The sequence below is a fragment of the Bos javanicus genome, chromosome 17 (assembly GCF_032452875.1).
Source record: "Bos javanicus breed banteng chromosome 17, ARS-OSU_banteng_1.0, whole genome shotgun sequence".
In the NCBI taxonomy this organism is placed as follows: Eukaryota; Metazoa; Chordata; class Mammalia; order Artiodactyla; family Bovidae; genus Bos; species Bos javanicus.
This window is the reverse complement of record NC_083884.1, coordinates 3,802,323-3,818,422: the sequence shown is the minus strand read 5'-3', so window position 1 is coordinate 3,818,422 and position 16,100 is coordinate 3,802,323. Positions and strand designations below refer to the sequence as shown.

Here is a 16,100-nt window from a genome sequence, read left to right as displayed (position 1 = left end):
TGAACTACGTTATTCCATGATATTGCAGTTATTTGCACTTCACAAAAGTTCATTTCAACCATGTTCCTAAATTCTTAACTGATGAGAATCTACATTAGATATAGTACTTAACATATGCGATTTACACTTCAATAAAAGACGAAATATTGTTCTTTGGACTTAACAAAAAAACTTCAATTACTCATTTCCACCTTGAATGTCATAAAAAGTAAATTTTCAGCCACCATGGTCTAGTAGAACTGAGTTCTGGAAAAAGTGGAATATGCTAATTTTACACTAGAATAAATATACATGACTTCTTCCTATGCCAGTTGAAAGAGAAAGGATATTTGGGATCACCTGCAGGCATTTTAATAACCTTGAGAAAAAATGTCTAATAATGTAGAAACCAAATATTTGAAATAGTATAATCAGAGGTCACCAGACTATTTCAGCCTAGCATTAGGCATTAAGCATATTATTGCATTAGTGATTATGTAATAATTAAGTGATTACTTTGGTCTCATAGTGATAACATAACCTTTTCTTTGGTCAGACAGAATTTTTAAAAATTCCAAACTATTAAAATTCCCTTTATCAGTCTCACCCTACATTATGAAAATGGGGACAATATCATGTTACATCTACTTTCTCTGTTCCTCAAATATTTGGTGAGCATAATTAAGTGCCAAGCACAGTGCTGTGTGCCAAAGAGACAGGTGGGGAATCAAAGAGGTACGGCCCTTGCCTTTATGAAGATATCATGGAGAACAGCATCTTTTAATTTTTGGACCCTTTAAAAAAAATAAATCTACTCATTTATAATGTGATCTTATTACACATTACATATAAAATTATATATTACATATTGTATTATATACTATACATTTTAAAATCCTGACACTTGTCAAACCTAGAAAACATCTTCACATGTTTAAACAAAACACAAATTTTTACAGCTTCCCTTCCTCCCATTGGTCTAATTATTCTCTAATGTGCTTACCATTGTATTCAATACTCCTTTGACTTCTTAGAAACTGTCACGTTTTATTGTTCCTTTTTTTCTACATTGTTTTATCCCTAACATAACACTCTACTTACCTTCAATCCTCCTAGTATTTTATTAAGAATAAATGAGATCTTTATGTAACTATAGTTTGCACATATATGTTTTCACACTACAAACTGTGCACCCTTTACAACTTAAACAATGTGAAATAAATTGAAAGTATTGCACTTGTGTCTCTTTCAGAATTCAATTAATGCCTTGCTTCTTCCTCAGTCCAATTCAGTTCATTTCATTCGCTCAATCGTGTCCAACTCTTTGCGACCTCACAGACTGCAGCACATTGTTCAAACTCATGTCCATTGAGTTGGTGATGCCATGCAACCTCTCATCCTCTGTCATCCCCTTCTCCTCCTGCCTTCAATCTTTCCCAGCATTAGGGTCTCTTCTAATGAGTCAGTTCTTCGCATCAGGTGGCCAAAGTATTGGAGTTTCAGCTTCAGCATCAGTCCTTCCAGTGAATATTCAGGACTGATTTCCTTTAGGATGAAATGGTTTGATATTCTCGCAGTCCAAGGGATTCTCAAGAGTATTCTCCAACACCACAGTTCAAAAGGATCAATTCTTCAGCTTTCTTTATAATCCAACTCTCACTTCCATATATGACTACTGGAAAAACCATAGCTTTGACTAGATGGACCTTTGTCAGCAAAGTAATGTCTCTGCTTTTTAATATGCTGTCTAGGTTAGTTATAGCTTTACTTCCAAGGAACAAGCATCTTTTAATTTCATGGTTGCAGTCACCATCTGCAGTGATTTTGGAGCCCTTAAAACAAAGTCTCTCACTGTTTCCATCCATTTGCCATGAAGTGATGGGCCCAGGTGCCATGATCTTCATTTTTGAATGTTGAGTTTTAAGCCAACTTTTTCACTCTCCTCTTTCACTTTCATCAAGAAGCTCTTTTAATTCTTCACTTTCTGCCATAATGGTGGTGTCATCCCGACAGTCTTGATTCCAGCTGGTGCTTCATCCAGCTGGGCAATTTGCACGATGTACTCTGCGTAGAAATTAAATAAACAGGGTGGCAATAGACAGCCTTGACATACTCCTTTCCCAATTTGGAAACAGTCTGTTGTTCCATGTCTGGTTCTAACTGTTGCTTCCTGACCTGCATACAGATTTCTCAGGAGGCAGGTCAGGTGGTCTGGTATTCCCATCTCTTGAAGAATTTTCCACAGTTTTCTGTGATACACATAGTCAAAGGCTTTGGTGTAATCAATAAAGCAGAAGTAGATGTTTTTCTGGAACTCTCTTGCTTTTACGATGATCCAATGGATGTTGGCAATTTGATCTCTGGTTCCTCTGCCTTTTCTAAATCCAGATTGAATATCTGGAAGTCCATGGTTCAAGTACTCTTGAAGCCTGGCTTGGTGAATTTTGAGCATTACTTTGCTAGCGTGTGAGATGAGTGCAATTATGCAGTAGTTTGAACATTCTTTGGCATTGCCTTTCTTTGGGATTGGAATGAAAACTGACCTTTTCCAGTCCTGTGGCCACTGCTGAATTTTCCAAATTTTCTGGCATATTGAGTGCAGCACTTTCACAGCATCATCTTTTAGGATTTGAAATAGCTCAGCTGGAACTCCATCACCTCCACTGTCTTTGTTCATAGCGATGCTTCTTAAGGCCCACTTGACTTCACATTCCAGGATGTCTGGCTCTAGGTGAGTGATCACACCATCGTGATTATCTGGGTCGTGAAGGTCGTTTTTGTACAGTTCTTCTGTGTATTCTTGCCACCTCTTCTTAATATCTTCTGCTTCTGTTAGGTCCATACCATTTCTGTCCTTTTTTGTGCCCATGTTTGCATGAAATGTTCCCTTGGTATCTCTAATTTTCTTGAAGAGATCTCTAGTCATTCCCTTTGTATTGTTTTCCTCTATTTCTTTGAATTGATCACTGAGGAAAGCTTTCTTATCTCTCCATGCTATTCTTTGGAACTCTGCATTCAGATGGCTATATCTTTGTTTCTCCTTTGCCTTTCACGTCTCTTCTACTCTCAACTATTTGTAAGACCTCCTCAGACAATCATTTTGCCTTTTTGCGTTTCTTTCTCTTGGGGATAGTGTTGATCCCTGCCTCCTGTACAATGTTACAAACCTCCATCCAAAATTCTTCAGGGACTCTGTTTATCAGATCTGATACCTTGAATCTATTTGTCACTTCCACTGTACAATTGTAAGGGGTTTGATTTAGCTCATACCTGAATGGTCTAGCCATTTTCTGTACTTTCTTCAACTTAAGTCTGAATTTTGCAATAAGGGGTTGATGATCTGAGCCACAGTTAGCTCCAAGTCTTGTTTTTGCTGACTGTACAGAGTTTCTCCATCTTTGGCTGCAAAGAATATAATCAATCTGATTTTGGTGTTGACCATCTGGTGATGTCCATGTATAGAGTCTTCTCTTGTGTTGTGGAAGAATGTATTTGCTATGACCAGTGCATTCTCTTGGCAGAACTTTATTAGCCTTTTCTCTGCTTCGTTTTGCTTCTTCCTCCTCACAGAATAATCCTCCAGAACAAACATAGCATCATCAAATTTGAGAACCAAAGAAATAAAAGTCAAATGAGACTATTTGATCTAACTCCATAATCTTACTAAGAAAACTGGATATCTGAATCTGAAGATATTTAGGGATATACTTAAAATACACGTAGTAAAGGATGAGTGTGTGTGTGCGTGTGTACGTATACATATATCTGCTCTTAGAGCTCAAGACCTACAGTCTTTTGCTCTTTTACCTTCTCCCAGTCTCGGATAGATACCCTTCCTCAATTCATTTCTTTCCCTATCAAGTCCAGACCCATGAATTAACACTTTAGAAACCTTGCAAATTTCCTCAGGTCTTCTGACTTTTTCCGAAAGAATCCCAGCAAAACCTTAGTTCAGGATCATGTCAACCATCTCTCTGGTCTTCTGGACTATCCAGCAGATAATTGGGGCTGGAGAAAACTTCACAAAAGCATAGACTGAGGCCACTGAAATACCACTGTCCTCTGGCAATCTGTCCAGTTTTCCTTGGTCACCCCTTTCCTATTCAGGTCTTCTACCCAACCACCTACTGGCTGACTCTCAAAAACCACTTTCCTTCCTATTTCCCAGAGAAATTGAGGCATTGGGAAAAAGGCTCCCTCAGCTTCTTGCATCTGTACTTAACCCCACCTCTTGCTTTCTGTCTCAATGGCAAAAATAATGCTTCAAACACCCTCTTGAAGTTTTCCTGTCAGTTCTAATCTTTCTCTTTACATTTTCCCCTTAAATTATACTCTTCTCTAGCTATAAGGGGCTTCCCTGGTGGCTCAGTGATAAAGACTCTGCCTACAATGTAGGAGACCTGGGTTTGATCTCTGGGTTGGGAAGATCCCCTGGAGGAGGGTATGGAACATACTCTAGTACTCTTGCCTAGAGAATCCCATGGATAGACTGCAGGCTGCAGTCCATAGGATGACACAGAGTCAGACACGACCAAAGCGACTAAGCAGCAACAGAAGCTAACTGTAAGAAACAAGTTTTCTTCTCTTTATAGCCAAGCTTCTTTTAAAAATTCCCTGCAGCTAGCTTGAAACCACTGCCATATATAGTTATTCTTTCTACAGTCATCAATAAGCTTCTGGTTATAAAAATCTACTGATCATGTTTAGCTGACTTATCTTCTCCGTAACTTCAGATATTGCTGACTAATTAAAAAAAAAAAAAACATGGAAAGGAAAGAACAAAGAGAGAGAGGAAGGAAGGAAGAGAAGGGGAAGGGGAAAGAGGAAGGAAGGAATTCATTCCACCTCTTTCCCAGTTCACTGGCTTCAGTTTCCATCCATATGCAGATGACACATATGTACTGAGCTCCAGTTATTTGATTAATTCATTCACTCATGCAACACACATTTATTTATACAACATACATTTACCAAGTGCCAGGCACTCGAAAGATACCACCAAATTATCTTGAACTATCATTGAATTATCTTGGTCCTCAGAATTCCTCTCATTTCAGTTCAGTTGCTCAGTCGTGTCCAACACTTTGCGACTCTATGGATTGCAGCACACCAGGCCTCCCTATCTATCACCAATTCCCGGAGTTTACTCAAACCCGTGTCCATTGAGTCAGTGATACCATCCAGCCATCTCATCCTCTGTTGTCCCCTTCTCCTCCTGCCCTCAATCTTTCCCAGCGTCAGGGTCTTTTCAATGAGTCAGCTCTTCACACCAGGTAGCCAAAGTATTGGAGTTTCAGCTTCAACATCAGTCCTACCAATGAACAATCAGGACTGATTTCCTTTAGGATGGACTAGTTGGATCTCCTAAGAGTCTTCTCCAACACCACAGTTCAAAAGCATCAGTTCTTCAGCGCTCAGCTTTCTTTATAGTCCAACTCTCACATCCATACATGACTACTGGAAGTAATGTCTCTGCTTTTTAATATGCTATCTAGGTTGGTCATAACTTTTCTTCCAAGGAGTAAGTGTCTTTTACTTTCATGGCTGCAGTCACCATCTCCAATGATTTTGGAGCCCCCCCAAAAATAAAGTCTGCCGCTGTTTCCACTGTTTCTCCATCTATTTGCCATAAAGTGATAGTGGAGAATTATAGACAGTGTGGTGGAATATGTGAAATCACTGGGGAAGGGGATCAGGGAAGATTTATCACAAGTAGATAATTGCTCATTTATATCTCATTTAACAAACCTACAGAGATAGTGAGAGCAAGTGCCAAGGTACCACACCACATGCTAAGGATGTAACTGCTGGCAAGAAGACACACTCTCTGCTCTCATGCTACATACAGTGTAGCACTGGATTCAAATAAGCAGGCAATTACAATTCCACATGATAAGACATAACTATGTGTTGCCTTCTGTATAAGCGGAGGCCCTAAAGATGAATTAGATTTATCAAGTAAGAGGGAATAAAGTGAATGCAATCAAAATAGGAACCAAACACCATACTGCAGGCTACAACGTCCCATATTATATGGGCTCTGCTTATTTCTCCAAGCTCTTCTCATAATTTTTCTTGGCCCACCAATGTCCCTTCTGCTCTCTGAACATGCTAAGTGTCTTTCTGTTGGGGTCTTTGATGTTGCTGTTCCTTCTGCCAGCACCTCCCTCCATCCTTTACAAGGTGTACTAGTTATTGGTATACTAAATTATGGTGCCTAGGATCTGAAGCCATTCTTCCCTCCTCTGCCCTGCAATGCTGGGGCTGGGGATCCGGATGCCACAACTGTGCAGGACCTCCTTTGCCACTAAGCCCCTGTTAGCATCTGCCATAAAGCGACCCTCAAGGGAGACTGAAGGTCAGAGGAAAGCAGATGGGACTACTTCTTCCGGTTCTCTTACTTTCCCTGTCAGCAATGCCATTTTTCCTGGTGTGACAGCTGTTCACAACTTTCTGTCTCTTTTGGCTCTCCCAGACCAGGCTCTACAAAGCCCTTCTGCTCTTTCTCTTCCTAGGTTCTGATAATCTCATCTTCTTTTTGTTTCCCAGAATTAGGGGTGGTAGCTGCTTTCCTATAGTTATTTTTTTCTGGGTTACTTCAGGATTCCTTTTTCACTTACTCAGCCTTCCATACCAGTATTTTAACAGCTGGTTTTCCTGATTACATATGACTGGTGCAGTACTTGGAATAAGAGTGGGTCCCAGGTATCAGGGATTCTGATACTGGTTTGGTTATGCCTTTGGCCTTAAAGGCAGTGCTGGGTTCCTGCCCAAAGGAAATGAAACACGAGTAATTTATCACTTGCAATGGTATCACAGGGGCTTCCCAGGTGGTGCTAGTGGTAAAGAACCCACCTGCCAGTACAGGAGATATAAGAGACGTGGGTGTGATCCCTGAGTCGGGAAGATCCCCTGGAGGAGGGCATGGCAATCCACTCCAGTATTCTTGCATAGAGAATCCCATGGACAGAGAAGCCTGATGGGCTATAGTCCATAGGGTCACAAACAGTCAGACACAACTGAAGTGACTTAGTGTGTGTGCACGCACATGCACGCACATGCACACACACACACACACTATAGTATCATAATCAATTAAATGATCACCCATGTTTGATTGTGATGAACTGACTATTAAAGGACTCCTATTCCTTAGAGGACCAAATGGTGCTGACCATGGACTTGGGATAGTAAAAGGAGTATGGTGTGAACTGGCTATCTCTGAATACAATGAGAGCTTACAGAAAGAAAATTATAAGCTGAGGATTTAAAGTCATAGTTTAGGTCATAGTCAAAATAGCTGAAAGCTTCTAAGGAAGTCAATCTCTCTGAATATCAGAACCAAATTGGGCAGCAGATATATAAGGAGTAGCTTCTTGGAAGGGAAAATCCATATGAAGACCCACAGATTTCAACATACTGCAGGCAGATCTCAGCATACATGCAAATATGACTCAGTCAGAGACAGCTTTCAGCTTTCAAAGAATACCAAGATTTTTCTAACTTATATTAGGATAACTCTGTCCAAAATGTGTGGAAACCAATTCTAAGAATGTGAAACCCAGAAAGATTAAATAACACTTTGGTTTATGCTGGATTTATTGATGTAGTGTGCTTACTAGCTATTCAGAATTGAATGTTTTAACTCGTATAGCTATGTCCCTTGACAGTTTCTTTTGATTGGTTGTGTTACAAGTGGCCTATCATTGTTGAGTTTGAGATGCCAGACTTTCCCCTGCATACTATACAGGAAAGGAAAGTTTGAGAAGAACATTAGGATGGATTTATGTATGACATGCCCACCACCCTCCTCTGACTACATTTACCAACAATTCAGAGGACTCTCCCTTCATAAAGACCATGGGAAAGGCCTTGGTTAGAGGGACACAGCATCCTTTAAACGCCCTTTGGTAGTAGCCCTCTGTGTCGGTTGAGGATGATGGTACCACTGGCTCTGGAGGTCACCTTTTGAGAACCAACACTCTCAGACTTCCTGGACCAGATAGCAGAGTAGAAGCAAGTTGAGCTCACCTCTTCCCACAAGTCTATCTAAATTACAACTAATTGTTGACCAACCATTGATAAAAAAGACTGGAACCTACCAGAAAATATATTCTACATCCAGAGACATAAAGAGCAAACCACAGTGCGATGGTAGGGGCATGAACTTGCAATATAGTCAAATCCCATACCCCCTCCCTGGGATCAGCAACCCACAAACTAGAGAACAATTTATACCATAGAAGTTCTCCCACAGGAATGAAAGTTCTGGGGCCCATGTCAGGTTCCCAAGCCTGGGGGTCTGGCATAGGGAGGAGTGAGCCCCCAGAGTATTTGGCTTTAAAGGGCAATGAGGTTTGAGTTCAGGAACTCCACAGGACTGGGGAAAACAGAGACTCCACTCTTGGAGGATATGTCCGAGGTCTCACACACACTGGGACCAAGGACAAAAGTGCCTGCATAACCTGGGCCATAACTACCTGTGGGTCTTGGAGGGTCTCTTGGGGAGGCAGGGGAGGGGGCAGCTGCGACTTATTCTGGGACGAGGACACTGGTGGTGCACACACTGAGGAATGGTCATCAGCATGAGCTCTCCTGGAGGCCAATATTTTGGGACTGAGACCTGGCCCCACCCAACAGCCTGCAGTCTCCAGTACTAGGACATCTCAGGCCAGACAACCAGCAGGGTGGGAACACAGCAGACAGGCTGCCTCAAGACTTCCTGAGCTCACAGCTGTCTCCAGACGCACTCCTTGGCAGAGCCCTGCCCACCCTGGCCAAGGCCCAGCTTCACCCACCAGTGGAGAGGCACTGCTTCTCCCACTAGGAATCCTGAACAAGCCTCCAGATCAGCCTCACTCACCAGGGGGCTGCAGAAGTGAGTCCACAAATGCAGGTCAGAACCTACCCCAAGACCAGCTGGTCTCTGGCCCTTGAGTAACAAGAACAGAGTGTACTGCTGGGACATAGGACATCCTCTACAGAGGGCCGCTTCTCCAAGTTCAAGAAACATAACTGATATTCCACATACATAAAAATAGAAACTCAGACAAAATAATTCAGACAAAAAAGCAGAGGAATATGTTCTAGGTGAAGGAACGAGATAAAACTCCAGAAGAACAACTAAGTGACATGGAAATAGGTAATCCTCCTGAGAAAGAGTTCAGTATAATGATCACAAAGATGATCCAAGAACACAGGAAACAAGAGGGTGCGCAGAGCGAGAAGCTACAAGAAGTTTTAAACAAAGGGAAAATATAAAGAGCAACCAACAGAGTTGAAGAATACAATAACTGAAATGAGAACAACACTCTACACCAATTTATAAGGACTATCGGAAGTGATCTGCTTTCATCCAGCAGGAACAACAGTACATCTTTATGTAAAGTCTTCCACTATCAACCATCATCTACTCAGCAGAGATAAAGATCATCTCAGCATCCAGTATTTCATCACACTGATCCACTACTGTGATGACATCGTAATTGGATCTGATGACCAGAAAGAAGTAACTTAGATACCTTAATTAGATATATATATAGCAGCAGTTGGCAAACTATAACCCACTGGCCAAATCCAGCCTGTTGCCTGATTTTGTAAAGTTCCATGGAAGTCCAGCTACATTTATTTGTTTATGTATGACCTACTGCTGATGTCTTGCTCCAATATCAGCATTGAATAATGGAGACCTATAGCCTGCACAACCTAAAACAATCACTGTTTTGCCCTTTACAGAGAAAGGTTTGCATAACCCTATCCTAGAGTAAAGGTGGGCAAGTGATAGGAGCTGAGAATAGAGAGGAACACCACAATCACTTACTGAAGTGTCTGGTTGTTAAGCTAAAAGAGAATAGAAATGTATCCTCAAAATCATAAGGAATTAATAAATAATTCTGACGAGCAGAGTGTTGATTTCAGATTTACTCTTTATGAATATAATTTTTCATGTAATTCCTCAACAATACAATGCCTACACAACTCAACCATTTCCAAAGCAGAAAAAGGATTGTGCCTGGCTGAGTGAATGAAGAAATAAACAAATGAATTAGTTCAGAAGAGTGAAGGCAGCTTGAAGCAGCCTATTTCACAGATGCTGCAGTTTCTCAAATCATGTAGTCAAAAATAGTTACTACACTCCTATGTCATAGCTTGCATTATCTTAGAGACCTGGGATAAAAGCAAGTGAAATATTAAAATGTTTTGAATCTATGAGTTCACACCTTAAAAGGCAGGCAAACAGACAAATAATCATATAATCACAACACCGTGTATTAAATGAATGAAGATTATATTTCCAAGTTTTAATAGTGATTGTCTCTGGGTGAGTAGTCCTTTTTCTGTCTCTGTTTACTCTTTCATTAATTCTAAAATTTTCCCCCAATTTTAATATATCTGGAGTTAGATGCTTCTTACAATTAATGGTATCTTAGATTCAGAGAAATAGATGAAATACCGTCATGGCAGTGTTTCTAACTTTGCTCCAAGAGTAGGTTGTTGGGTCTAGTTGTTCATCCAGCATGAGACAGTTTCCAAGAAACCAGATGTAGAGATTGTTCACGATAAATCCAGATGCATTTTTATGGGATAGAGAATAAAATTTCACTATAGAATTCAACATTTTAGCATGGCAATGTGCTGTTGTACCACGAATGAGCCAATACATCATCAGGACTGAGTCGTCTTTCCTGATGGGGCACCCTTCCTCCCAGGACTAGGGGAGAGGTACCCCTGGGGGTAGATCTTTTCTCACTAACAATGGAGCTCTTGTTGGTGGCACCAAATGCTGTAGCAGTTTTAATATCTTAGTTAAAATGTGGTAGTTGTTTTTCCCATTTAATACAAGAAAAAACTCCTGGTAGAGCCAGTGTGAGTCATACATCATAAACATTCAGTACTCAAATTCCTATGGGTTTTGAATGCCAAACAACATTGTAGGCTTACACTTTTAAAAACTACATTGTAGAATGCTAGAAAACACATGTTAACCTTTCAAGTATTAAGTAAAGCTATAGTATTTTTAAGAATACATACTATTAAACAAGCCATTAATAAATTCCAATGTGATGCCAGATATGTTAAAATCCTGACATCATTTAATTCTTATGCATAATCCTTTTTCATTGTCTTAATCCAACAAGCAAAGAAGAAGAAAAAGATTTAGGAAAGATATGTTCAAAAGCACATGCATACATCCAAATTCACATACACTGACATAACCATTGGTTTAACAGATCTGGCCTCATTAAAAACACTGAGATTTCAGTAAACCAAGATTGTACACAAAACTTGTGAAGGTACATGAGGCTCAGGAAATGCTAATTTTGTATCTCAAACACCCACAAATGAAAAGCCAGAAAACCAGCAATTTTGCATCCAAATTTCCTGGCAAACCATAATCTCTAAAATAATAAACTTTCAATTAAATTATAAATAACAGGTTGCAGACCATTCATTCCAAAAGAAAATTACACTAGCACTTGGCAACTTGACAGTAAAAATTGGAAGGCATATTTTGGTAGTCATCTTTAGTTGGCATGAAAACTTTTGAGACAAATTCTTTTCTCCTTCAAATATTAAAGTAAATCAATATTTTCCATAGGGTCAATTCTAAAAAATGGATTAATAAAGTCAAGGGGAGGAAGCATTTTACAAACTTTAAATGATCTCTAAATCACACACCAGTGACTGACTGCATTTTATCCGTCTGCACTTTGGGAAGTGGTTTCTGTGCTGCCCAGAGCCCTGCATGACTCAGTTTACATCAGAAAATGCTCTCAAAGAACTTTACCATACTGGATACATTGGAAACACAAAGCTCATGTATATTCTCCATTGTTTCCATCATCTAAAAACCACACTGCCAGAAACGTGCTCAGTTCAAAGCGGAGTTGGGATGAGCAGTTGCTAGGGCACTCTAGCCCTCTTGGTGAGCACAGCAAGCAAAACTCTTTGATCACACTGCCCCGCTCTGGTCAAAAGAGAAAACTGGGCTGGCCTGTCAAAGATTTTGTAGCATCACAAAAAATACATATCTTTAAAAGAGAATGTTTCCCCAAAGGGCAAAGCATCTAAATGGTAAATAACTTAAAAGTTCAAGAAAAATGCATCTTTTACTCCTCTGATAAATAATTTAGGAGGAAAATGCTGGTGTTCATACTATTATTTTCATAGAAACATCTGTTACAGTTCTTTCAAGAGAAGAACAAAATATTATATTGATTATGAATTGCCAGTTGCTATATACAAATGTTAATTTAAAAAGACCAACTTATTAAACTATTTGTATTAATTCAGATTTAAAAATTCAGCATATGCTGTTAATGGCAAATATTTCATTATAATTTTTATAAGTATTTAGTTTAAAATTTAAAAAGTATATTATTAGAGTTACTGAAACTTAAATGTCCCCCAAAAGTCATAGTGATATTGAAAAGAAATTCTAAGATATTTGAAAATCCCTAGTCATAGTACGGAGAAGGCAATGGCACCCCACTCCAGTACTCTTGCCTGGAAAATCCCATGGACGGAGGAGCCGGGTAGGCTGCAGTCCATGGGGTAGCTAAGAATCGGACACGACTGAGCGACTTCACTTTCACTTTTCACTTTCATGCATTGGAGAAGGAAATGGCAACCCGCTCCAGTGTTCTTGCCTGGAGAATCCCAGGGACGGGGGAGCCTGATGGGCTGCCATCTATGGGGTCGCACAGAGTCGGACACAACTGAAGCGACTTAGCAGCAGCAGCAGTCATAGTAACTGTTCACTTCAAAGTCATTTGTCTGGACACAGTGGTTGATATTAATATTAATAGTATTACAGTAATGATGGGAATTAACATTTGTTGACCATTTATTGTGCCAAACACGGTCTCAGCTCTTTGTAGGTGATACCTCTTTCATTCTCAGAACTGGGAATTAGGTTCTCTTGTAATCCCCATTTTACAGATAAGGAAACCAAGGAGCAGAAACAACTAGTATAAAGCTGAGGCAAGGCTACACAGCTTAAGCGGTGCTTCCAGGATTCCAACCCAGGCAGTCTGACAACAGTATTCTCTCTTCTATCATGCTATGCATAGAGGAAATCAGGAGCCATTTACTTTCTGTACTCATGTATTTTGCTACTACAATCTGAAAAAAAATGTGATACTTTGTCTATACTTGTTTATTATCAAGATCGAATCACTAAATTTTATGCTAATTAGATATGTATCTACTATAATAATAAAACTTAATATAAGCAAATGCTACAAAAACTACACATTATACATTCATTTTTTACATGTATGGTAATTAACAAAATATCAGAAATCTGAGATAACTAGCAACTGTTTTCAAATTTCTGGTAAATTTCTGATCCATATTTAATTTTAACATGAATTACTTAGTTGCCATATTTTTGAGTTACCTGAATCTCTGTCCACAGCTTCAACTCTTGTGACAAACTCTCCTGGATTTTTATTTTCTTTAACTGAAGCTTCATACAGGTGCTGCTTAAATACTGGGGCCTCATCATTTACATCAAGAACAGTAACTGTCAAAGTCTGGGATGAAGAAAGTGTTGGTGTGCCACCATCCAGTGCCAGAAGGGTCAGAATGTGCTGACTTTTTATCTCATAATCCAAAGGAGAAGCAGTAGTTAGAAAACCTGTTTTGAAAGAGAAGAAAAGTAATGCATAATATTCTTTGGGGAAGTCATGCTTACTCTACTTTTGCATAAGTTCTCTAACCTGCTAAAAATTCAGAAACTTTCTCTGTTAAAGTTAAATTTATATATTATCTAGAATAAAAGAGAACATTTTTAAAAGTCACTGTAATTTAAATATAAGAATGAATCAGAATTCAGTAATAATCCATCATGTACCATTATTTACTGAGATGATTACATCAAGGGTATTTATCTACCCAACATCTATCTTCATTAAAAAAAAAAAAATACCACTATAATGACAGAAAGTGAAGAGGAACTAAAGAGCCTATTGATGAGGGTAAAAGAGGGGAGTTAAAAAGCTAGCTTAAAACTTAACATTCAAGAAACTAAGATCATGGCATCTGGTCCATTACTTTGGGAGAGTCAATTCCTAGGCAGATTGATAAGAAGTCTGGGGGTCCCCAAAGAGAGAGGGGTCTGGGATTCTCAAGGAGGAGGAAAGGATAAAAGTTTTTCTTTTTTCTCTACATTTTTTAGTCTTAGTCATAGTCACGTAAGTCACGTTTCTATCTTTAAGCCTCAAACTGATGATTACACAACAAACAACTCAGTTTAAACTCTGTACCAAGGATTATGTAACAAGAATGTATCCTGCTTCAGGACAGTTTCTGGAAAAAACTTTCTGGCTAATCCTGTTATCTTAAAATGTAAATTATGGGAGCGGGTCTAGTAAGATCTTTACAATCTCCAGACATTCTTTTGATTCACTGTAATAACTACTTAAAAAGTATATAACCCCCTTGCTAACACTAGCGAAGGGGGCACTCTCCATTCCGCTTCTGATGTCTATGTCGGAAGCTCTCCCTATCCCTTTTCTTACTTTAATAAAACTTTATCACACAAAAGCTCTGAACGATCAAGCCTCGTCTATGGCCCCAGATTGAAGTCTTCTCCTCCGGAGGCCAAGAATCCCAGTGTCTTTCGTGGTTCAGCAACAACCTTTGAACTTCATGGCAAACAGAAGTGGTAGAAGTGGAAACAGTGACGGATTTTACTTTCTTGAGCTCCAAAATCACTGCAGACAGTGACTGCAGCCATGAAATTAAAGAAAGGCTTGCTTCCTGGAAGAAAAAACTCTGACAAACCTAGACAGCATATTAGAAAGCAGAGACATCACTTTGCCAACAAAGGTCCATATGGTTAAAGCTATGGTTTTTCTAGTAGTCATGTATGGATGTAAAAGCTGGACCATAAGGAAGGCTGAGCACTGGAGAACTGATGCTTTTGAACCATGGTGCTGGAGAAGACTCTTCAGAGTTTCTTGGACTGCAAGATCAAAGCAGTTAATCCTAAAGAAAAACAACCCTAAGTATTCATTGGAAGGACTGATAGTGAAGCTGAAGCTCCAATACTTTGGCCATCTGATGCAAAGAGCCAACTCATCAGAAAAGACTGATGCTGGGAAAGATTGAGGGCATGAGGAGAAGGGAGCGACAGAAGATGAGATGATTGGATGGCATCACCGACTCAATGAACATGAGTTTGAGCAAACTCCAGAAGACAATGAAGGACAGAGCAGTCTGGCGTGCTGCAGTCCACAGGGTCACAAAGAGTGGGACATGAGTTAGCAACTGAATAACAAGGTTCTAACAGTATCCCTCTTTATGTCAAAGGACACTTCATGTGTAAATGTGACCAAGGTACAAAAAGTTATGGTTATATCCTTTAAGACATTAAGTTTTTGTTAAAAAGTTACAGTTTCTTTATACTATTCTCAGTTAACTATCTTTCATATTAATAAAAAATAATAAAGACTTTACAACTAGGACAATAAAATTCACAAATAAAATGTCTCTATCCAACTGCCACTGAAGTACATAATTCACATAAGCCACGTGTTATAAAAACTTGCATACATATATTTGTTACATAATTCCAACTGTCACATTTTTTCTTTTAGAATTGGTACTTGCTTCTCTAACACATGTTTATCCTATAAGAGCATTTCTTCAAATAATTAAAGAGGTTTACTGAGTCATATTTTATAAAATGGCTTCTCAAGAATTGCTTATCATTTTATACTTCATAGACAAAGCCATTGAAAACCTTACTTTGTCTTGATTTAAAAAAATATGAACCTTGTGAGAGAAAAAATAGCCCATCTCATATGAGTATATTCAGTAATTAGCATTTTTATGATGTTAAAAAGATCTGAAACAGCCACTGCAATTGTTCAAGATTCATGATATCTATATTACTGAGACACAATTCTATTTTTATCCACCCTCTTTAACAACCTGAAAGGGACCTTCCTTAGCCATTCTGGAAAGCATTTGAAGCATTGCTGAAACAGATCCTTGGAGACCCGAGCTCTAACAGAAATCAGCAACTAGGTCTGGACTCTCTCTCTGTCAGTTGGGCTTTTAGGTAGTGTGCATGCAGGCCTCAGAATGGAACCATATGTACAGGATTTAAT

The 16,100-nt window shown here is 39.2% G+C and overlaps 1 protein-coding gene across 1 annotated transcript in view; it reads right to left on the bottom strand.

Annotated features, from left to right (window-relative positions):
- Positions 1 to 16,100, bottom strand: part of LOC133229263 (protocadherin-23-like) — a 127,531-nt gene that overhangs the window by 90,869 nt on the left and 20,562 nt on the right. Inside the window, exon 9 of the mRNA XM_061385768.1 lies at positions 13,382 to 13,621. Within this exon, the coding sequence (XP_061241752.1) occupies positions 13,382 to 13,621 (240 nt within the window). The remainder of the gene's footprint in view (positions 1 to 13,381; positions 13,622 to 16,100) is intronic.